Source organism: Triplophysa rosa, linkage group LG1 (assembly GCF_024868665.1).
Source record: "Triplophysa rosa linkage group LG1, Trosa_1v2, whole genome shotgun sequence".
Classification (NCBI taxonomy): Eukaryota; Metazoa; Chordata; class Actinopteri; order Cypriniformes; family Nemacheilidae; genus Triplophysa; species Triplophysa rosa.
Window position 1 is genome coordinate 3,401,681 of NC_079890.1, and position 24,365 is coordinate 3,426,045.

Genomic DNA, 24,365 nt, shown 5'->3' on the forward strand with positions numbered 1-24,365 from the left:
ATATTTCTACGACAGTATTTTACAGTAATGCTGCATTGCACATAAGAACCACATCTGGTAGTCAGTAGTCTATATAGGCTGTACAGTGGTCATGCAGATGGCAGATGTGTTTTGTCGACTGACATTAATGGTGCTAAAGTGTTTTTTTATATGATAGTTCATGTTTTGTTATGGTAATTCGGGACTCATTTTACAAGAATTAACTTTACAAGCAGATTTGCTAGAACATATTGTAGTTGTAAAAAGGGTGGCGGTCTTTTCATTAGCAGCCGCAAATTAGTCACGTTCGGTGTCAAATTTTATTGACACAAAAGCATATTATATTAAAATGTCAGCTTACATTCTCAGTTTTTCTCATGATCGACGAGAGATTTTAAGGAATCATGCATACATTGACCGACCGCGCTGTCGTTGTTTATTTCATGAGGGTTTGATAAATTATTTAAGGACCTGTGCATTAATGTATCAACATTTTCAACTAATGCAAGCCTGTCAATAAACGCCACGGCCCTGAGTGGACATTACCGAGCATTATGCCATAATTCAATTTGAGCGTCAAACTTCCATTCGGCCCGAACTAGATTTATGTGTCCTTAGCGAGCGCTCATATGTCAGAGGTGAAGAGTCGATGCATGAGCATTAGTCCTGGAGATGGGTCGGGTTAGGGAACAAAGAGCAAGAGCGGAAATTGTTGTTTTAGTGTTTTTATTACTTAGACGCCGCGGTCAGCGACTGCAGCCGTGAGGGTCCGTCGATTGTACGCTAGCCCACATTTCTGCTCGATTGGCCTCTTGTCGTGAAACAAAGTGTGGAGGAGTTCACATGCGAGAGCAGAAAGAGAAGCTCTTTAGATGTGAATGAAAAATGTGTCTTTTTACCGCATGACAGGTTAAAAGCCGCGCTTGGCCCGCCGCTTGGCTAACCAGACCCCCCCAAAGACAAAACTCAAACCAGACACGGTCTGAAAACATCGCATAACACGACCTTACGCCGTGTCATACAGCCAAAGCCAAACTGAGGAGGGAATGAAATACAGCACAGATGAAAAGAAATGAAGAGTGTGGGCAGGGACAAACAATCGCTCTCTCTTTTTGTGCTCAGATATACAGAAGCTTCTCTTTATTTGCACAGAAACAGAAAATGAAGAACTAAACCACTTAAGATCGTACGGCCCACAACGAAATACTCTTCTGATCTTTAGGTCCATTTCACATCCACACCAGTAGTGTTTGCTGGTTACTACAGTTAGAAAACGAAATATCTTAAGATCGTTTCAAAACGGTTTCTTAAAGTTTGACACATAGACGTCTAAATCTGTTTTACGGTATGAGGAATTTCATTTTAATATAACTTGATAATTGATTTACAATAAATTTGTACGATAATATTTGACTAATAGCTAACTAATAATTATGATAATAGATATTACGATTAATAGATGATAATATTAACAATCGCAACAAATTGTTAAATCGCAACTAATATTTGCGATATTCTGTAATAATAAGTACATTCTGTTCTTGTAGTTATCTTTCTCCGTGTTTCTTCACGTACCTCAGCAAGCGCTGCACATTTACATTCCGCGGTAAACACGTAACAGAAAAATCGCGAAATACAGCCTAGGTTAAGTTCATTTTCAGTCTTGATTTATATGGCGTTAATAGCGCAATACAAATAATTAAAAAACAGCAAAATTGTGGAAAATACTGCAATTGGTTATTGTTCGTAAAAAATTAGCGTAATTGTGCAAAATAAGGCAACTGTTTATCGAATTCTGCCCTTTTGTGAGGGATTTTTTAATCGTTAATCTTATTTATTTGTGTTATATACTATATAATTGTTGTTCGTTTAACAGCCTGTAAGAGTAGATATCCGCAGGTCAGCATCTGCAGAGATTTTTTTCCTTGAAAATTGTTCTCTATTTTTATACGTGTAACATTTTCTGTCATTTTAGAACTATGGTTAATTTGTGCAGTTTACATACAGTAGGGTAGCCGTAAGAAACAGAAGACATTAAATCTATTGATTCTCTCGCTCTCTCTCTCTCTCTCTCTCTCTCTCTCTCTCTACGGTTATTAATAACCGTAATAGCAACCTAAAGAGAAGAATTGAATTTCTGTAATGGAGATGAGATCATTAATTATAAAGCGATGGCTCCCACTCCCACATTTATTTTCACTTTCTCACGAAGCTCTTTGTGATATTTGATATTTCAATGGGATTTTACGGATGCCTGTGGTAACGTTATCATTTATCATTTTGCGCCGTTTGATCTGGTGCGCAGATGTAGATTTAGAAGAAGATTTGTAGAAGATGTAGAAGAAATACATTTTTTGTTTGGAGAATGTCGATCAAGCTACAAACTTTTTATATACTAAACATTAATTTAAGTCCAAAAAGTATTTTTTCACTTATATTTCATACAGCTGTTTCTAACAAGTTTTAGATGTCTTTTCTCTTTGCATCAGTCTAAAATTTCACCTAATGATGACATTTTAAAGATCCATTGGAAAAGTAAAGTCCCACAACGTTGCCACTTTTAAAACGTTCGAGTCAAAGTCGTTTTCTTTTCAGTTCAATGATCTGCAAATCTTCCCGGTGCCCAGTATCCGCAGGTCATCCTGTTGAATGAGTGTGTTTCTTTTTCTCCCTCAAAGCCGCGTCTAAGTCTCAAACTCACAGAGCGGTCTGATGGGATTGTGAGCAGCTACTTTCAATAATCAAGCAAAATGTCAGTGGTAGGACCCTGAACGCAGGTCAAATCTTCTGACCGGAGTCTCAAAAGCCACTGATGCCGAACATGTCTTCCCACAAGATGATTTACTGTGAATTTTTTTTTTCACAGTTTCACATTTAAGTCATACTTATTGGTAATCTCTGTAACGGATCGGTTCATCTGTAAAATCGGATTGTTTTAGCCATGTGTGAGTCATCACCAAGATTTTAGGGTACCGTGAGTGATTGCCAGGGCTTAGTTGTGTGTAGGGCTGTCACAATATCATATTTTGTCACGATTATCGTAGCCAAACTAATTCACTGTAATGGTGTTATCACAATATCTACTTAATTTTTTTAGTGAATTTAATTCAAATTCATTATTTAATTTAGTTCATTTTGCGTTTAACATTATTTGGTCAACAAATCACACTTAAAGTCCCAGTGAAATTAAAAAGAACAATTCCTATTTTTTTCATGAAATATTGCTGCGTTTCTTGTAAATAGCTAACCAATGTGGTTCGTTATCTTCTTAAAATTCACGCGCCCTCATAATCTTCAGGTAAAATCTAAAAATGACACCTGTAGTGACTATCCATCTTAAATGACGTACAGTATGTAAAATGGCTCGGGCGGAGCACCCGTTAACTCCTCCCCTTCAACTGTCAGTCTGCTGCCAGTTACATTTCAAAGTGCAACGGCTGTTTTTATACATCCAATCAAATCGCAGTGAAAAAACAAGCCACGCCCACAATTATTTTCTCATTCGAAATTCCGTTTCACTCGGAAATGCGTCAGAATACGGAAGTAAACATGATCGCAACTTCCGGTTCACGTGGACTTTAAGATTCGAGAGAGTTGTGACCATTGTGCCTTTACAGGCAAAACTTTAAACGGGTGCTGAATTATTTACGATATTATCATACCGGTATAAGGTGACACCCGTAGCTCTATGGTTGCTGAGGTGTTGTAAGCATAGATATATCTAGATGCCGCATTAGCAGCTGTTTCTAAGTAGGTTGTTTGGTTATCAAACTTAAGATGATTACTGATGAGTACTGCTATTTTTTAACCATTGTGATATTTTTAACCCAGTAACCTTGGTCAAATCACTGTAACACGCAGGGCCTTATTGCTTTAATGTGTCAAAGCATTAGCCGAGATAAAGTAATGGAAATACAAAAGTAATGGAGAAACACAGTCAGACACCGAAATTGAGGAAAGTTCAATCTATAGCAGTACTGCTGCAAAAATTGGCTTCCAAAGGAAAAAAAACCTGCGGTCCACTGCACGCTGACATTCACCCACCACAGGGATGACTCTCTCAGCTGAAGAACTGATACATATGTGAGATCAGAAGAACGGGCAGATGTGAATTACAGGCCTGTGGTGTGGCAATGATTGTCCGCGCGGCCCGGCGAACGGTTTGATGTGTGTACAGCGAGAGATGGCTAGTTTTAAGATTGCGGGTGGGAACCAACTGCATCGCTCTCTGGTTTAAAATCTGTTCGGTTTGAGCTGCAGACCGGCCGAGACGAATAATGCTGATTCACGGTGGTGAGTTTTAGGAAAACGTTTGTTTTACGTTGCAGCGCGCGCGGACGGCAGATCTGCGTGATTTTCTCTGGTTATATACAAACTGCAATCAGAGGCGTCTCAGATGTGGCATCTACGAGGGTTTAGATGACTTGGCACATGTGAATGTTGATATTCTTTTTAATCTGTTGAATCGGCAGCAGAAGCGCAAATGAAAAAACGAATGTTTTTGGGCACTGCGTCACATCTAGCGTCATCTTTTAAAGACACGTTCAAGTATCACACATAGTTCTTTTCACTTTTATAAAAAGTGTCTTGTGGCTTTTACGTTGTCATACATAAAAATGTACATTTATGCATTAGGCAGATGCTTTCATTCAAAGAGACTCGCATTACAAAATATTAATTTATATTCTCAGTCTGTTCCATGTGGATCGAAGCTATAACCTTCACACTACTAACTATCAATAGAGCTCCAGGAACACCACAGACCCTCACAAAATCACCCACCCGTCACGCTGCTCGGATTTATTGACCATTTTTCACTACCACTCATGTCCTCGCCCACACTCTCTTTTTCCGTCTTCCCCTCCAGCATGACCCAGATTTTTAACTTGGAGAGATCTCGCCAGGTTGTGTTGTTACCATCAACCCTTCTGTTTTTGAAAATGAGTTTTCGTTGGGAAGAAAGTTGGAAATGCATCCATTTCTGCAGCTGCCTGTGAATTTGACGAATGGAATGTCTGTTTTCAAGCCCCCATCACCCTTTCTTCCCACAAATGTCTTTTCTTTGGCAGTTTGCACTCCCACGGGAACAAAACAACATCCTAATGCCCAATCGACAAGTCTCTGTAGTGCATATCCAGGTGAACGTTGTCCTTAGTTCACCCAAAAATGAATAATCTAAAACCAGTTATTCACCCTCATGTCGTTTCAAACCTGTCTATGAGTTTCTTTCTTCTGCAAAACACGAAAGAAAATATTTTGAAGAATGTTGATTACCAAACAACACCGGCTCCCATTGACTTCCAATGTATGAACACAAAACCAGACATTTCTTAAAATATCTTCCTTGGTGTTCCACAGAAAGTCCCACATACACATCTTAAACAACGTGAGGGTGGATAAATCATGACAGATTTTTTATTTTTGAGTGAAGTTTCCCTTCAAATGTCAAGTAAAGCCTGACTCTTCAACCAAAACCAGTTCGGAACCATTGTCCTACTGTGAGGTCAACTGAGTTCAACCTGGAGGTCTTTCCTTTGTTCTCCTGGATCTGTTTTCTCCCAGCTCATCCCAATAGATGGCGTTAAAGAGGCACAGTGCAGACAATCTTAATGTTTCTAATAACAGTCTTCATTGTATTAAGCAAATCGTCTCTGTTAAGTTTTTGTGGTGAGCATCGGCTTTGAGCTCCAGTTTGTTTGCTGGTTAGGGTTAGGGTTTTTAAGGACGCGTTGAGGATAAAGGGAGAGCTACAGGGAGAAGGTTCTGGAAGCTGCACACGCCTCACAGATGTGAATGTTATTAACTGCGTTGGATTGCTGAGTGCAGTGATTTCAAACTCCACTTCACCACATGTCTTACAACACAAAAAAAAGTCACAGGGCAACCGGTTCACACACACACACCTCATACGTTCCACTGGCTTTACGGACACAATATCAGACTGTTCAAAGAAAGTAATGACTTACGAAGAAACGCATGAGAAATACGTGCTAACCTACATTTAGAAACAAGTGTGCAGAATTGAAAAGTGACAGAGCAGTGAAGTATTAGTCTTTAAGGTCCGTAAATAAAGTTCTGGCCTTTTCCCCAGCTGGATCGTCTAAAAACTCTCTTTCTGCCAAAGTGAGGAGACGGATGACTCAATATCTGTATCAGTCATACGGGAAAAACAGGAAACAACATCGCTCAGACGTGCACACACATCTACAGTCTCACACTTTACATTAAGGTTCATTTTGTGAACATTACTAAATGTATTAATTAACATGAACTAACAATAAGCAGTTTAGTTTTTCAGAATATGTTAATTTTCGTTAATGTCAGTAAATGTATTCCTGTTCGTTCAATGTGCATAAACTAATGTTAACAGTTACAGCAAAAAAATTATTTGTAAATGCTGAAACTAACATAAACTAAGAATATAGCTGCAAACAGCAATTACGGGGTCAAGCCCTACAAGGGCACAAAGGGAAAATCTAGTGGTCGTGTCTGATCACGAGTTTTTGAAAAGCAGACTTAAAATCATAGGTAAAATCACTAGAAACACAAGGAAATTGCTTATAACTTTTGACCACTAGGCGGTGCCGTCGTAAAATGAATATGAGCCGAATAAGATGTGCTATTGATGTTGAATACAAAGTTTCGTGTCAATATTCCAAAGTATCGCAAAGATACAGCCATATGACCCTTTGGCATGCTCACCTTCAGATTCATTGACGAGGTATACGAGAACTGTTCGATCAATCAAAAAGCTTTTAATAACTTTTTGTCAGGAGTGTCTGTAGATGCTGTGTACTTTTTTTTTGTGCAAATCTGAGAAATTTTTTAAAAGTATGCTTTTTATATAGCTCAATATGGCGCACAGGAAGTATGGTGGAATATGGCAAGTTTGAAATCGAAGCATTCGGCTTGAGCCAACAAATATACTAGTGTAAATGTTGAATTGTTCATATGCTATAAGCAATTAAACAAATTTTGTTATATCTGGCTTAAAACTTTACAGGTACTCTCATAATATGGTCATGACGAACCATACCAAATTTCGTAGCGATGCGCCATTGCGTCGTGAAATATGGCATTTTATGACAACGTTTTAAATAAGTAGCGCCCCCAATGGCCGGCTTGAGAACATTTGGTATGGTTTGACTCGGTATGACTTGAGGAATCAAACGAGACCACTCTGATGATTTTAGATAAAAGAAGTTCAGAAGTTATAAGCAAAATAGCAATTATTTATATCTTATGACCAGTAAGTGGCGCTGTGCTGAAACGTGTTGTGTCACCTCAGGTCCAGACCTTGAGGACATATACCAAGTTTTGTATCGATACGTGAAAGTTTGTCGAAGATACAGCCTTAAAACCATTTTGCCGCACTCTTCGTCGAATTTGTCGACACGTCATTCGAGAACGGATTGGCCAATAAAAAATATTTTAAAACTTTTTGCCAGCACTGTCTCTAGATGCTAAATACCAAATTTGGTGCAAATCTGACAAACGGTCTAGGACGAGTCCGATAAAGTAAGTTTTTCGACAAATTCAAAATGGCGGGAGGTCCGATTGGTTACAGACATTATTCGGCATTTATGGGGAGCAGTTTGTATTTCTTACAAACATGACTGGCTTCACATGTTTAAGTACTTGACAGAGTAACATTTTCCGAGCGCATCACAACAATAAGATGTTTTTCTTCAGTTGTGGATCAGGGAGACGATCTTAGTGCCAAGAGACATCTGGGAAAGTCAGGCCTTCTATTTATTGACTAAAAACCGAACAATTTGGAGTCATTAAAAACGCTCCTCAAGACACATGTCCTTGCTATATTTCCCACTAACACCAGGGAAAACAGCTTTAATTTACTGGTCATGTGGTCTGTGAAATTCAGAGGTCATTAGCTGCTCAGCTCATCCATGTTGTTGATGTTAATTACCCAGTCGACCTCAGAGTCTTTATAGCCTGTGTTGTATATTAGTACCTCTTGGGCGCTTGAGAGGCTTATCTACCTTTAAATGTTTGTTGCGAATGACACTTGTGCAGTGAAAAGCAAAAAAGGTATAAAACTGAATTTGGTGACCATAGAGATGGTTGCCATGTCAGCTGTAGAGGGACAAAATACACTTACAAACAAAATGCAGAGCTCACAGCTATTTATGAATTGACAGCGACTAACCATGTTATACAGTACATGTACACTTATAAGAAATAGTCATTTTTTATGTTTTTTTATTCATTAGCAGTAGTGCCATCCCAAAAAGGTAAAAAATCACTCTCACATACCTTCTCTGTGGTTTTGTGGAATGATCTGCCCGCTGCTACAGATCAGCAGATTCTGTAGCCATCTTTAAGAATCGGCTGAAAACACATCTCTTCCGTCAGCACCTGACCGATTAGTTCTGACTTATATCTCTTTTCTACTCTTTCTATCCTAAAAACAAAAAAAACGTAGCTTTGTGTACTGTGGTGGACTATATGAGACCAGTTTTACTGCGCTTATGCTTTGTGTTGTCCTTATGTTGTTCCAATTGCTTCCATTGTTTACCTCATTTGTAAGTCGCTTTGGATAAAAGCGTCTGCTAAATGACTAAATGTAAATGTAAACTTTAACATTAATTTTATTGAGTGACTTTTGCCTCTCTATCGCCCTCTCTGTTTAAGGCATACAATTACAGTTACTTAACACACTTATCTTTACGTGTTTTTAAGTCAAAAGCTGTCAAACGGACACCTACAAACCACAATCTCCTACAAAGTCGTAACCAGCAACTCAACTTAACAAATCATTATTATGAGCTTACCAATGTAAATAGATGTATGGAGACAATTTTCTGCGATTTTTTTTCCGGATCAGATAAAAGACCTAAATCCAACCAAACTGAATAATTTTATCGGTTGTTTATAGTTTTATAGTTTACTGTTTTTTTGATTGTGTAATAAGAATAAGAGGTTTTATTAATTGCATTTTGTCATTCATTTATTTGATCATATTAGATCATAAAAACATCATGTTAGATCACGTATTCATTACGTCAAAGGTAACTAGCTTGGTTAGTAAAAAAGTAGTCTGAATGTTATCGATTTTTTATTCTATTTTATTTAAAGCTTGTCATGAGAGAAGAACGATAGCACTTTTTATTTATTGTAAAAAATGTAATAATAAATGATGAATTTAGCATGAATTAAGATTTTAAAAATGAAGTAAAAGTATTGTTTATTGCTAGTTCATGCTAGCTAATGTAGTTAACAAATGAAGAGTTTATTTCCAAAATGAGATAACTCCGTTTTTAAAATTTTTCAAAAATCATGTTTTTTTATTGTGCATTCCAAATAATATCAATCAAACGGCAGTTGGTTTGTTTTAGTTTAAGCCATAATAACAAAAAAATACAGCTAAATAACACAATAAAACACAATAAAAACATGACAACATAATATGTTTTTTTTGTTGTTTTAAAAACGTAGTTATCTCATTTTGGAAACAAACTCTTCAAATACAGCCATATTGTAAAGTTTTGCCTATGTTGTTTTAAGGGTTTCAAATTGTTTTAGATATTTTACCACAATCAGTCTTCATGCGATTTTTTCATAGATATTTTTATTGCATCACTTGACATTTTCCATCTACTATCAAAATGACACCACAATTTCTAAGGCTCTGACTATTTCCTCTGAGTATTCATTTTGAATCACTCAAACAGTCTATAGTATGCACACCATAAAAAGCTAATTTAATGTTTTCATAATAACTACTCCAGCTCTATGCTGAGTTTGACCTCGTGGTCCTTACAGAATCTTTATGCCCGTGTGGTTGTCCACAGTTGCCTGGAGCTCTGCTGACTTCCCATTGTCCAACTGAATGAACAGTGCTAGACTAATAGCAGGTTATCTTGCTGTCGCTGGCTGGCCACATCAGTAATTAACTCTTTGATAGCTGTTAATTGGCTAATTAGCGAGGCGCTAATGTGCTACGTTGTCATTCAAAATCAGACGGCAAAATCACTTATAACCCTCATAACGGCCTGTTGTTGACGTCAGCTAGCCAGCAAATGTCCTCTAACGAATTTTTTTTACGTCATTAAGAAAATAACTTCGCACGCTGGTAAAATTACAGTAATTTACTGCAACTGAGCGTTCAGTCTGTCTGTAACGGTGGCTTTGTTGTATAAGTCTGAAGGAAGCTAAATTTAGCCCTTTGTTCCAGGTCGACATGGGGCGAGATGGGATCATAGCTCAGAAACATGGCGGGGCGGCTAATAAGTGACGCGAACTCTCTGGGTTTCCCATAATAGCTGGAGGTTTTAATAGGCTAAAGTGCAGCTGCGAGCACACGGCTGTGTTTACCCAAGCCAGAATGCTTTTCTAGGAGCCGTGCCAGCTTGCAGGGGGCAGCGTAGCTAGACCCCAGTCAATCAGATGCCAGTGCCAACACGAGGAAACTGTTTTCTTTTTTACACACACAGATACACAAAACCGAAGAAGCTGTTTTTCTCCAGCCAGAGGTCAGACGAACATTGAGGAATCAATGGTATCGTTCTTTCTCTTTCCACCTTCAGTCCCTCCACTTTTTACTCAAAGCTGTACCATTACACCAACCCATTCTCACTTGTTTGCGTTGCCCATATATTAATTGAATCTAACATTAGCAGGATTGTCTGGTTTGATTGAGATTTTATTAAGGCACATCATGTTAGATTTATAAAATCTAACATATCTATGATAGCTTTGATTTGACAGCCAATCAAAATCATTTTGAATTTAAAGGGCCCGCACATTTAAAATGTGAAATTGTAGTGCGTGAGCTTAGCATAAACGCAACGTTGTCATCTGTTGGTGTTGACGCTAATTTAGCTAGCATTCTTTTTTGAACCGACCTTTATCGGTTTACTTGGCTCTTTTCCACAATAAACAACTACTTATAATTAATCCTGAAGTTACCCTCCTCTTCCTTTGTATTTTCCTGTCAGTGTCATTCCATCCATCTTTTAGTAAAAAAACAACTGTTAGCTGAAATAAGAGTCTTCAAAGGCGGGCTAGCGTGACGACCAGCTCAGCAAAGATGCAGAGGCGTGCTGTCACGGTCGCCCCGCCGCGTCGAGGAAAAGCCTCTCTTTCTGCGATTGTCCGCAAATCATACCCCCTCTTAATCTGCTGGTGGCGTTTCAAAACCGTCTGGCCTCGTGAAATCAGAACGGCTCGCCAGGTTCATGTTTCCGCGGAAGGCTTTGGGTCTCACAGATGGCGTGTTTAAAGCAATGCACAGTCAGATTAAGATATGAAACATGATTTTATTAGCGGCGTGCAGTTTCAGCCCTAGTTGTGAAAGGGCGCCCCTAGACATTTGTAACGGGGTTTGTGTAAAAAATTTGCCCGGTATCTTTTTGTGTCGTTGTTTTTCTGACCCAAGTCAAAGAGGTGTGAATTTGTGTTTTGTTTTTCATAGTTGCATTCAAACGACGTTTCTTGTTCAAAATAAGATCAAATGTGGGCCGGGCTGAGAGAAGAAGTCAAACAAATGGGTCTACGAGACTAGAATTTGGTTATTGTGAGGAAGCAGATGTTAACATGTGGAACCGATTGGAAAAAGCAAAGAGCAGCAGGAGTTTCGTGTGTTGAGGTTGGAAGTGCCAAGTGTAAATACTGTTTGTTTAGTGCCCACCAGTTGCCATCTCTACGGACTGGTACCCTTCGGATCTAACCTCGTTTCTCATTGGCCAGTACCAGATGACATCACCTCGCTGTCAAACAAGCATTTTGTCGACGTGTACTGAACAGAATGGTTAAAAATGAACTGTTTCATTCCACGACCCACCTAGGTATAAACTATCCCAGGATCCACCAAAATATTTAGTAAAACATTTAGTAAAGAGTGCACTGTAAAAAATGATTTGTTGTTTTTTGTTGTTTCAACTTAAAAAAATAAGTTACCTTGTTGCCTTAAAATTTTAAGTTAGTTCAACTTAAAAATATTAGTTCACTTAATGAATTTGTTGCAAACTCGTTGTGTTGACTAATATTTTTAAGTTGAACTAACTTAAAATTTTAAGGCAACAAGGTAACTTATTTTTTTAAGTTGAAACAACAAAAAACAACAAATCATTTTTTACAGTGTGGTGTTTGTTTTCCTTGTCATTTGTATGAATGAAATATTAAGTTGCAATACACATGCACTTTATGGATATCAAAATCATTTTGTGTCCCGACTTGGCGTGTCCCACTTTATCTCACCGTGCGGTCCATAAGTGTCCACTATTAAAACCACTTCTGAAAACCACTTTCAAGCACCTTTAAGATGGAAATGACGTCTGGCTTGTTAAACTCAGTTTTGTATTGACATAACTGGATGTTGAGTTGAGACATGAGTTAAAGTGTTTGTTAAATCACCAGTAGGCTTTTGTGTAAGTAAGCCACAGGTATGAATCACGATTTGCTTTTTGCAGGTGGCGGTAGAGTTAGTTTAGGGACATTCTCATTTCACAAAGCATTTTATTGAACAAGCATGATGTGGATATGCCAGTGAGTACAAGATGAATCATCAGCACTTGAGGTTCGTTTTCCCAGAAGACAAAGACTGTGTTAACGTACATATGTTGAAAGTTAATTTCGTCAACTTTTTAAAGTTTGCATTAAGATCAAGCAGTCATTAATAAAAAAACTACAGAACTCCAAATGGGGATATTTTAAGGGCTCTTTTGCATTTTCTCTACCTACTCTAGAGCTGAAACATTATTTTTAGCATAATGCTGTATGTGGTGCTGGTTTAGTTTACGAAAGAGCCTCTTTTCGTTTAGGGATGTTCAGCTAGACTAAAGTTTAGGGTCACTTGAGTGAGAAAAAAAAGGTTTATTTTTATAGAAACAAATCAATTTCTTTCCATGCAAAACTCAAACGTCGTTTTTGAAACGCATGACTTGGATCAAATCATGAACTAAAGGCAGCCAATAGGAGGTCAGAATAGATGTGAACTCCTTAAATACTGAAAAGCATCTCGACTCGATAGAAGAAACGATGCAAATTCTACACAAGCACTGAAGATGGAGGTGTGAAATGAAGATTGCTGAGGTCAAATCATCGGGATTTGGGTAAATTTGATGAGAAATGTTTGAGTTCATATTGAGATCTTCAATAATATTGACTTTTGATTGCAGACTTGACAAATCTGAGCTTGACATTGTTGACATCTCCTCTGAAGCTCTAATGCCAGAGACATTTGTGAGATGTATGACTCTTTTTCTCAGGAGAAATATCCATTTCATCTCATTGATACATAGGAGGAGCATCTCATCGGCGACGTGTCTTTTTATCCTCTTTTTCTTTGCAGCTTTTTTGGGTGTACACGTGTGTTGTGGTGCAATTACTTATGATCTGTAGGGAGATGAGGAAAGTGTGTGTGTGAGAGCGGGAGACTAATGTAATGTAATATTCTGTATGTGTTTCTTGGCCAAAGGGCAAGTCTGTCTCGGCCCCTCGTGATCCTACACATCCACAATCTGTCAAGTTTAAGAGAGGGACTTTCCACCGAAGGGACTTTCCGCGCTGCTCCGAACGGAGCCAGATTTTTTTTCCACGGCTCCAGGCGATTCCCCGTGGAGCATCGCTCACAGCTGAATGCTGCTTTTGACACGATGGCCGGTCTCTAACGATGCCCTTACACTTTTTCATTTCGAGATGCTTTGGTGTGAATTGTTTTTGCTGAATCGAGTTTGAAAATGCTCGATTTAGATGAACGAAGATATGAAAGAAGATATGTTGAGAAATGTCCAGGTGGTTTTGTGTCCAGTGGGGGTTCAGTGTTGTTTGGTATCAACGTTCTTTAAAATATCTTGTTTTGTATTCTGAAGAAGAAAGAGAGTCAAGTTGAAATGTGTGTAGTCGCAGCTAGAAACACAAACTACTGTTTCCACAGAATAAAATCACGCTGGGGATGAAAACGTGTTTAGTGTTATGTTGTGAAAACGTCAGTGCGCTTAATGAGATTAAACTCCAGATTTTGTATCTCCTTACTGTTTCTTCAACAAAATCTGTTAAGGCACTCGAAGAGAAAAAAATCCTCATCCTTCTGTAGCCAACTGTACCACACTATTAGTTTATGAGAGGAGCGCTGGCATCACATCCTACTGGCAGCACTGAAACCACAAGAACTGAGTCCGAGTTTCATCTCGCTCTTCATCAACGAACTGAAGTCTCTGTGGAGCAGTACGGATCAGGTCTATGGGAATATCACTAGCTTTGATGAATGCCGCTTTTGTATACCATATAAAAGTTACTCACTATGTACTGTTTGTGGTGTTTATGGACTTTTACAGAAATCATATTGCAATAACAATTCATGTTCATTTTCCTAAAAAAATGAGGATTTAAAATATGATCATGATGTTAGTATAGTTGTTGTTTGACATGATTTTATATAGTATCTTGGAGTATATGTAATTCAGTACAATGGTATAAAGTGACCGGGGCAAGTTGTCACACGTAGAAAAGCGTTTCTGTGTTAATTTAAGGTTTTAAGTCAAAGGTCCAGTTATGTTGAATCTACTGTTCTCTGGCAGTGTAATCTGGTTTCAAATACCTAGTTCAAAACTGTTGTGGATCACAATAACATTTTCGTTTTTCTTGATCTGTTTAGTAGCTCTTTTTCTCCTTGACAAAGCAACATATTGTCGCTGTCCTTCCGTAACCTTGGATGTCCATAATCGCTGTTTTTCAGCAAATGAAATAACACTGCGCATTTTAAATGATTAAAAAACGGTGTTGTCAAAGTTGACAAGCAGTTTTTAATACTTTCTATTGGTTAGATATTTGCAAAACCCAGTCACAAACATAAAAGGTGACTTATAATAATGATTTGTGACAAAATGTAGAAATCACAAAATAGGGAGATACAAGGTTTCGGAAGGAAAGTAGTTCTATTTATCTTTCAAAAACAAAACCTAAGAAATATAAATGCACAGTAAAAAATAAATCCTGTAAAAGACGGTAATTTTCCGGCTGCTGGGGCACCAGTAAAATACCGTAAAATAACAGTTTTAACATAAAATGACAAAAATTTGTGTATTTCTTGTAATTTTTTTGTCTTTTTCTGTAATTTGACATTTTTTACCGTATGTTAAAAAATGTGTGAAAATGTAAAAAAAAGCGAGTAAAAAAGTAAAAAAAGTGTGGAGTAAAAGTGTGACTGGCATGCCCTTCGTCAGAGTACCATGGTATTGTCATCTGATTTATCCAATATATTTATAGATTTATACAGTTTTTCTTATTGAACTTTTTTTTGTTTTTAAAAATTTTTTGTTGTCAAATACACTATATTAATGTAGTTCAGTTGTATCAGATTTTAGCTGTTGAGACAAATAAATGTTTATACACCTGAATAAATCTCAATATTAAAATGTTGCGAATATCTCATGCTGATAGTCAGAAGCTGATGTTTTCCTTAATTCTATTATAATGTTAACACATTGGGATGTGAAATACGACAGAGCGTTTTTCTGCTGGTTTTGGCTGTTTCAACACAATTTAATGGCTTCCAAATGACGTTACAGGATGTTGTAATTGCTCTTCTACTGAGGCTAAAGATCATTAATCTTTGTCAACAACTTCTTTCATTCTCTCACAAGGTTGACATTTGTGATAAATGTTGTACGTCTATGAGCATCTGGCTACCAAAAAAATTGGCTTTCATAACCACTGAAGGAATAGTTCACCAAACATGAAATTCTGCCATGGATATACAAAATATCCATTTTTGAAAAATATCCAGACTGCTCTTAAACATATAATGAAAGAGAATGAGTCGTAGGCTGTATGTGGCTTTGTGTGAGGAACAAACTAAAACTTGCTCAAGATTCGTGACCAAAATTTGTCAGTTCTTTGAGTAAAACCTCTAAACATGTTTTGCGCTGGACAGAAAACACAAAGCTCCTGTGTCCGCGATGCAAACAAACATACAGTACGTTCACAGTGAGGCGTTAATCACAAACTCGTGCTGTTGCAACTGATCTGCACGTCGAGATTGAAAGCGGTCATCTCGTAAGGAGGAAATAAAGAGGGAAGGATTTGAGGGAAAGACCCGTGATTGAGACGCAGCTGTCGGAGTCGAGCAGCGTTGAGCTTTAACAAGACGGAATCTAGGATGAGCAGCCAAAAATCAATTTTCTGAGGCCGAGAGAGAGAGAGGTGGTGAAGTTTGTTGTGATTGGTCTGTACTTACACAAATTAAAGCAGTATTCCTGCCACACACCTTTAAGATGCAATCTTTAAATTGTTTTTGTTAAAAAATAAAAAAAAACGGTTATTAAGAAAGTAAATAAAAACCTGTCCAACAACGTTCAGACTATAATAAAGACTTATGAATTGTGCTGTCTCTTAAAATGTTTGGGGAAAGTGTTAGTTTGTACTGTACGTAAAGTAACCTGCAGTTGTATGTTTCAAACACAGATGGCGATAGAGAGCCAAGTTACCGACAGCAGCTTCAAACTGGAACATTAAAGTTCCACGCCTGTTTTTCAAATTATTGAACGTATTTTTTGCTGAATCAAACTGATCTCTGAATGGTCATGAACCAATTCTAATCTTCTCTTTCACTAAAATAAAAACTTTGCATAATAAAGTTCAAAACCTTGAAAAATCGCACAGTAACTCAACCACGTAACGAACAACCTCTCACCGCTTCTAGCTAAAAGCATGATTTTAATAATTCAAAATATCTTTCTCAATCATTTTTTTATTTTATTTTACTTTACTTTACAGCGAGATAAATCGCACCAGCTGTAGCTATTAAACACAATGTTATGCGCAAGACCAAAATCTGTTGAGAACATTAGCCGTTATTATTATTGTTCAGGCTTTCTCGGCTTTGAAGAGACCCAGAGAGCCACAGCTGAGAGCAGAAACGGCTGCCAAAGGCACAGCGAGGAGAAAAAACACGCTCTTTATATAACTCGCACCCGGGCCAACTTTATTTGTGGTCGGTGAAGATTTCTCCTCATTTGAGTCATGGAGATCACTCGCTCTAGGTTGTTTGCCCTTGTGCTCTTCGTATCCTATTTTCCGCTTCTACATTGCCTCAAACCGCTCAGACAGATGTAACGTTCTCTTCCCTGACCCGCACGAGCACCGCAATCAGGCGAAAAATCCAAACACGGCCTCCACGGGCCTCATTGCCCAACCGAAGCTGTGCGCAAGCGGAAACAGTCAGGCCGGGCGATAACGTTTCACCTTTGACCTCTGGCTGTCCTCGGAGGACTTTAAGAGCCTGCGAATGTTGGTTTGGACCTTGCGTTCTGTGCTTGCCAAGAGAAGCTGCACGAAGGGAAGGAAACACTTTTGTTTGTTTGTGGAACAGAAGTCTTGGCTTTTGACTAAAGCTGTTTGACGGAATCATTATCTCCCGTGGTAAAGCACCGCTATAAACCACGATGAGAAAATATACTGTAAACGAACGATAAATTACATCTGTTTTGTAATTAAATTGTTTGTTTAAGTCGACTAAACATTTTTTTGGAAAGATAAATGGTGTTCAGGATTGCATTTGTCTAATAGAAACACTGATTTTAATTGTTTTTTATTTGAACTTTTTGATATTTACATTTTTGCATTTGGCAAACATTTTTGGCTAAAAAAAATCCCTAAAAATATAAATGTAAATTAATAATATTTCATTCATTCTTTTATTAAAAGTAATGATCAATAGACTATTTACTAATTATTTTTTATTTAAACTATTTATTAATCTCATGAACTTGGTGTTTTAACGGGTATGAAAGCTAATGAGATGAGAAATGTTAAACGTGAACATTATTCATCAATGTATGAGTGCATGGTTGTTAAAACATTTCCATTGAAATTCTAGTTTGCTTTATAATGGTACATTCAGTTATACATGTTTTTGATCACACTGTCCATCCTTACACTTACAACTCCACGCTCTCAAAATATCCACTGTTTAAATAACATCCATCACTGAAATGCCATGAACAAAACAAACACAGCTCAACTTCTCTCACTATCGCAAGAGTAAAGGTCTTTGCACATACGGTCTGAAATTTTCGTATGCGTTTTTTCGTATTTGGCGCTCGTTTGTACGGTGTCTCTGAATTGTAATACGCCTCTCAAAATGCTTGCTACGGATACGAAAACCGCAGAAAATCGAATCTAAGATTTTTTTTTTTTTGACGGACGAAAATATCGGAGGCAGTGTGTAAATGTGATTGACACAACGTGAGGTCGTATTTATTTTTTAACGTGCGGAAATTTCGGACGCAAATTGTGCAATGGCTGTGACGAGTTGCAGCTGCAGGCCGACAGCGCAGCCAATCTTGATAAGCGGGTCTTCCTGTCGCTCGTCGGTTGGTGCGTGGGCGGGCTATTTCTTTCGCCTAGCCGTGGGCGTGCTTTTCCGGGAGAGTTGCCCAATTAAAGGAATAGGATCCCTGTTACGAAACAGGGATCCAGACTTATAAAAAACTTTCCGAAACAAGTTGGAGTGCTGGGGGAGTGTATTAAGCGCAGAAATACTACGTCATACGTCCAACTCGTTTTTTAACAAGCTGACCATGTTAAGCATGAGAAGACATTTAAAGCTGCAAGCTGTACAGTAACTTTTGCCTTTCTGTCACCGTCTCTGTTTGAAACACAAAATTGCAGGTTGTTTGCCGTATTTATCTTTACGTCTTCTGAAAAACAATTGACATTTTCTAATGTTGAACACTCATTGTTTATGTAACGATTTTTGTAAAAAGTTACAGATTGCAGCTTTAAATGTAATTCTTTTTGTCATTTTTATTTTCCTGCACAACAGACCAAAAATATTGATATGAAATAGAACACAATTTTTGTCCAGTTAATTGTTGTTTAGAATGTAAATGTAGTCTATTATCATTCATGGCTTTGACATGTCCTTCCTCCTTGTTTGTGTTTGTGGGGTCCAGAGTAAATCAAATGTAATGCGACTCTACCTTGAGTGGCTTTTAAACTCATTTTGAGCCTAATAACACTTGTAAGCCCATGTCAGCATGATTTATCAGAAGGTTGACAGAAGATTAAAAATAGTCCAGCATTAAGCCGAAGTGCTTTGCCAGAAACCCCTCCATTATTTCTGCCGACGTGAAATTGTTCTTCATTTTCGAAACCCTTCAGCTTCGATTCGGCTTTCGTTTTTTCAAGTGCTTTTATATCTTCCATGTGTGGCCCAGATTTCTCCAGCGGGCCCGTTCTCAAAGCCTCCCACTGTAACTCACTGTATGTAAGCCGAACGCTCCTCTCCGCAGGTTATTCCTGCAGCCGGCTCGTTGTTTTCTCTCTGCGCTTTTGTTGAGGAATGCCTCGGAGACGCAGTCACCTTTGAGTAATCACCTTCTCGTGTTTCATGTCGAAAGAGCGTCTCTGTTTTACCGTTTAAAAGAAGAGAGCGAGCACGTTCTCTGAGCTCTGAGATCTGCTCTTATCGGTGGACTTTTGGATTTCTCTCTTTATGTAGATTTAACCTTTTGCTCTTTCTCTCTCTCTGGATTTACACCCATTCACCAGTGCGGTGAAACTGAGAACTGAAATCTGCTTTTTCTCTGCAGTTTAATCGTCATTCATCACTCTCGTGCCATTCAAAACCTGTATGTGACTCTTTTTTTCAGTAGAACACAAAAGAAGATATTTTGAGAAACGTCTCAGTGGTTTTGTGTCCACACAATGGAAGTCAATGGGCTCCAATGTTTTTTGCTCTGAAACCAGAAGCACGTGTGAGGTGAGGCCGGATTTATGTAGCCAACATTAAAACATGCGATGGAGTCGAGCGGCCGATTTGCTTGTTTTCTGAAGGGTCTGAATAATTCACCGGCCTCTGGTCTGAGATCAGTTCTGCTGTTATTTGTATAACGGGTTAGACGGGGGGAGAGAGCTGGCCCTGAACCAGAAGGAGGGGGGGTGAGAGGGGTCGACATGAACAGGAAATCATCAGCGCTGTGGATAAATATGGCAGTGTGCCTCGGGCCCGACTGGACGTATTAAAGTCACGCGCACAAAGGGTTCCTGTGTCTGGACTGACCGCCGCATCTGGCTCGACTTTCAGTGATGAACGAGTGACTCGAAGGTTAAAAGAGTGTCTGCGGGGGGGGCGACTCAATCGACTCGGTCCGGTGATATGAGCCATGTGCCAAACTACAGCGTATAAACACTTCCATCATTTCCATCTAAGCAATTGCAATTTGTAACAATAGTCAATAACAGTCCAGTTGTTTCTTTTTTCAACCTGTGTGATTTAAAGATTAAAGAAAACAATTAGTTCACCCAAATACTGTATAAAAAACTCATGCAATCCTAGATTTGGTCATATATCTTACAGGTTCAAAACAGAAACAACTGGACTATTATTCCTTTCTTTAGCTGAACATACTTATGATTAAACTTATTATAATTTTAATAATAATCGTTTTATGTTAAAATGCTGTCAAGTTTCTTTCTTACATGGAACCCAAAATGTTAAAGATTTAAAAAGTATAATCATCTATCAATGAATATTTTTAGCTTACATTGTTGCCTTGTAGTGGCAACGTCTAATCTCATTGGTTCTTGTGACTAGTTGTCATATGCGTGTTTTGTCACGAGACAAAAGATATCACGACGCATTTTCATAAAAAAATATATTTGTCTATGTTCAACTGAAGAATGGAACTTTCATTTTCAAGGATGTTTTAAGGAATTTTAGGTTTGAATGAACTTCTTTTAGTTGGTCATTTCTGCACCACAGGCCACACGAAACGAGTAGACTCAAACTTCTATCTTTTACTCTACATGTCTTCATTTTTTTATTTCGTGATGTCGTATTGTAAAATATCGTGACACTCCTAAAAGCAACGGTAAAAATATTGTTCTCACAACACACTGATACTCTTGACTTCCTGATTTCCATATATGGATCAATAAAAAATCCCAAATATCGGCCGATATATCGTTAACATTTATGCATTTGGCAGTATCGATCCACCACTACATTGTTGCTTGTAGTTTGTAGCGATATTCAGAACACCTCGTTTACTATTGGTCAGACAGAGAGTGTCCGGCCCCAAACTCATACCACCCAAAAATGAAAATTCTGTCATCATTTACTCACCCTCATGTCATTTCAAACCTGTATGACTTTCTTTTTTCTGCTGAACACAAACAAAGATATTTTAAAGAAATGTCCGAATTTTTTATTCCGAAGAACACAAAATCATATATTTTGAAGAATGTTTGTAACCTAAGAATGGTGGTGCCCATTCACTTCTATTGTATGGACACAAAACCAATGCAAGTCAGTGAGTGCCGCCATTGTTCGGTTACAAACATTCTTCAAAATATATGATTTTGTGTTCTTTCTGAATAAAGAAAGTCATACATGTTTGAACTATTCCTTAAAGCCCAATGATACTTTGTCATGTAGGTTCGGATGCTTAAACATAATGTCTTGAGAGCACCACACTTTTCTGGAGAATCAATTTAGGAATTACTTTTTTATCGTTTCCTCTGCACTTCGAGAGTTTAAGTCGTCTTCGTTTCCCACACTTCTCATCATCTGCGCCTGATCCAAACACATGCAAACGCTTAAACGAAGAATGTCAAAGCAAGAAAGATCAGAACAATTCATCCACTGTGTGTCTTGCATTGTGTTAACAAGCAGATTTGACATTAGATGCTGTTGTGTTTATTTTTTCTGCATTTGATATGTCTGCACGTCTGCGGTGCTATAAGAAACCTCTGTGATGTCTCCCGTGGGCCATTGCATCAACATCGGCCAAACCTTTAAACTCAAGACTTCATATTCAGGTTGGCTTCGACGGACCCCGCGCCCGTGATTACCGTTAAACCACTTTTATTACCGACTTCACAGCCCTCAGGTGTTTGCACATAAACAAGATTGTGAGTCTGCTTGAAATTGGTCCGTAATAAGCTCAGCATGCCACAGAAGCTCTCAACCTCTCGAGTTCAGTCGCTGCTCTCCTGAAAGAAGTGTTCTGGAGTTGATGTAACTCGAATGAATGGGATTCAAGAGCTGAATGAAACGGTTCGACCACTGAGCATTCCTTCATTCAGTGTCTGTATCCATTAGCTCCAACTAATGGCCAAGAATCAGTTAAAAAAAGTCATGAGAGATAATGTTTGTTTGTGCGCATACACAAATAAAGTGCAAGTGAAGCTCGGAGAGATTTTTGAAGAGATGAAATGGATCGGGAGAGCAGCAGCGTTATTTTTAAGGTATTATGTGGTTTGCTTTCAAGAACAGTGGTGGAAAAATAGTGTTAACATACAGCGAGTTGACTTGGCTTCCTGTTTTCCATATATGGGCGTCCATGTAGAATCAGCCACTTTTTGATTGGCTAAAAAAAGTTTTGTCATTGCTATATTTTTTTATTAATTTTTTTAGTTAAAGTCCATCGTATTTACTTCTGTAATCTGACGCATTTCCGAGTGAAACTGAATTTCTAATGAGAGAAGTAGTGGGCGTGGCTTTCGGCTTTCTCTGCGATTTGATTGGATGCATAAAAACAGCATTTGCATTTTGAAACGGAACTGGCAGCAGACTGACAGTTGAAGGGGAGGAGTTAACGGATGCTCCGCCCAAGCCGTCTAATTTACGTCACTTGAGATGGATAGTCACTAGAGGGCGGAAGTGCATTTTCAGATTGAAGATTATGAGGGCACATGAATTTTAAAAAGAGAATGACCTACATTTGTAAGCTATTTACAATAAATGCTGCAATATTTCATGAAAAATAGGAATTGTCATTTTTAATTTCACTGGGACTTTAATGATTTATTTTTGACAGATTGATTACCAGTTGCATAATTCCATAGACTGTGGATTCATATCGCGAGACCATAATAAATTTGTGATTACTGCAAATACCCTATTCTACACTATGGTTACTGTAGTAAAACCGTGTTTTTTTGTTTGTAGTGATAGTTGGCATATTTGAATGATAAAACAGTAATTTACAGTGTCTTTAAGAGAAAAGCACAACAACACATTTATAATGACAATAAACTAAAATACAAGATTAAAATATTCATTTTGATCAAATATTTATTGGAAGTCAAAAAATGTTTCTGTGAGAATCAATGGGATATCTCCTCGAACAAACAAAACCTCAGCAAGGTTTTTGTTAGAAGCGTGTCGATATTCGTAATCTATTCAACAAAGCCAGATATGCCTCTTGTTTTTTGCTTCTCTGCCGCTCGATCCGCTATGTCTGTGGCAGTTTGCCTTTTTATAAAAGCCATTTTGCTGAATGTCGGTTATTTGACATTTTTTCCTTCAGTCTTGATAGATATTTTCATCACAGCCCCTTGAATGTATCTGTAAAAGCAAATGTCAGATCTCTAAGGTGTGTTTTTCTTTCGCGGTCCAAACGTAACGTTCACTCTTATGTTCACTGATGTTTTGTTTATTGCAGGTATTGGAGGAATGGAGGAATTCATTCTCAAGTCGGCCACCATCTCCACGTCTCCCGCCTGCCCTCCCTTTACGCCACTCAACTTCGAGGCCACGCCCATTGTCAGGGTCGCGGTCGAGCCCAAGCATCCAAGTATGTGAGCAAATCCGATCACACGTCACACACAAAGTTAACGTTAGACACTAGGACTTTATGACACAATAAGACTTTATCATGTAACGATCAAAGGTTAAGTCATTATCATCTTAAAGCGGCAGTGCACTCAAATAACATTCTTTCGTTTTTTTTACTCTCATGTCATTTCGCAACATTCAAATTAATTTGTGTTTAAATGTGAATGAGATATGTGAGATTGATTATCGACTAAATGTCGGTCAGGGCTGTTCAACGATTAACGGCGAATAATCGCATCCAGAATAAAAGTCCCTGCACTGTGCATATTTATTTTGTATTTATATACACATACACATAGGCTACATGTATATATTCATATTCATATATAATTTAAATTATATATAAACATGTATTCTTTTTTTATATGTACTGTATACATGAATGTGTATGTGTTGCATACTATTCATGACTCATTTTCGCCTACTATATAGTAGGCGATTTCGGATGCAGCGAATTATTCTGTGCCAAAATCTAGTACATGCACTACTGAATTAGCATGCTAACGGAGCACAATGCTAACTCAACAAAATGTAACTTTTTTAAAAGAAATATAATTACATTGAAAATGTTGTTTTTAAAAATGGATGGTAAATGTATGTGTAATCTGATTACATGGACTTTTTAACGTGAGTTTGTCGCACTGCATTATGGGATTGCCTTAATCTCTATGAAGAATGCACACTTTTCTACCTTTCAATTTGATCAAACTGAGGTATTTTACTAAGCATCATCATGCTGCCTTCTTGTTGGAGAATCTGCTTATGGTTCCTCAAAATGCTCCCTACTTAGACGGCTCAC

General features: G+C 38.0%; 1 protein-coding gene across 1 annotated transcript in view; it reads left to right on the plus strand.

Moving 5' to 3' along the window:
- efl1 (elongation factor like GTPase 1) overlaps positions 1-24,365 on the plus strand; it is a 76,761-nt gene that overhangs the window by 27,484 nt on the left and 24,912 nt on the right. Inside the window, 1 exon segment of the mRNA XM_057358286.1 lies at positions 23,394-23,525. Within this exon segment, the coding sequence (XP_057214269.1) occupies positions 23,394-23,525 (132 nt within the window).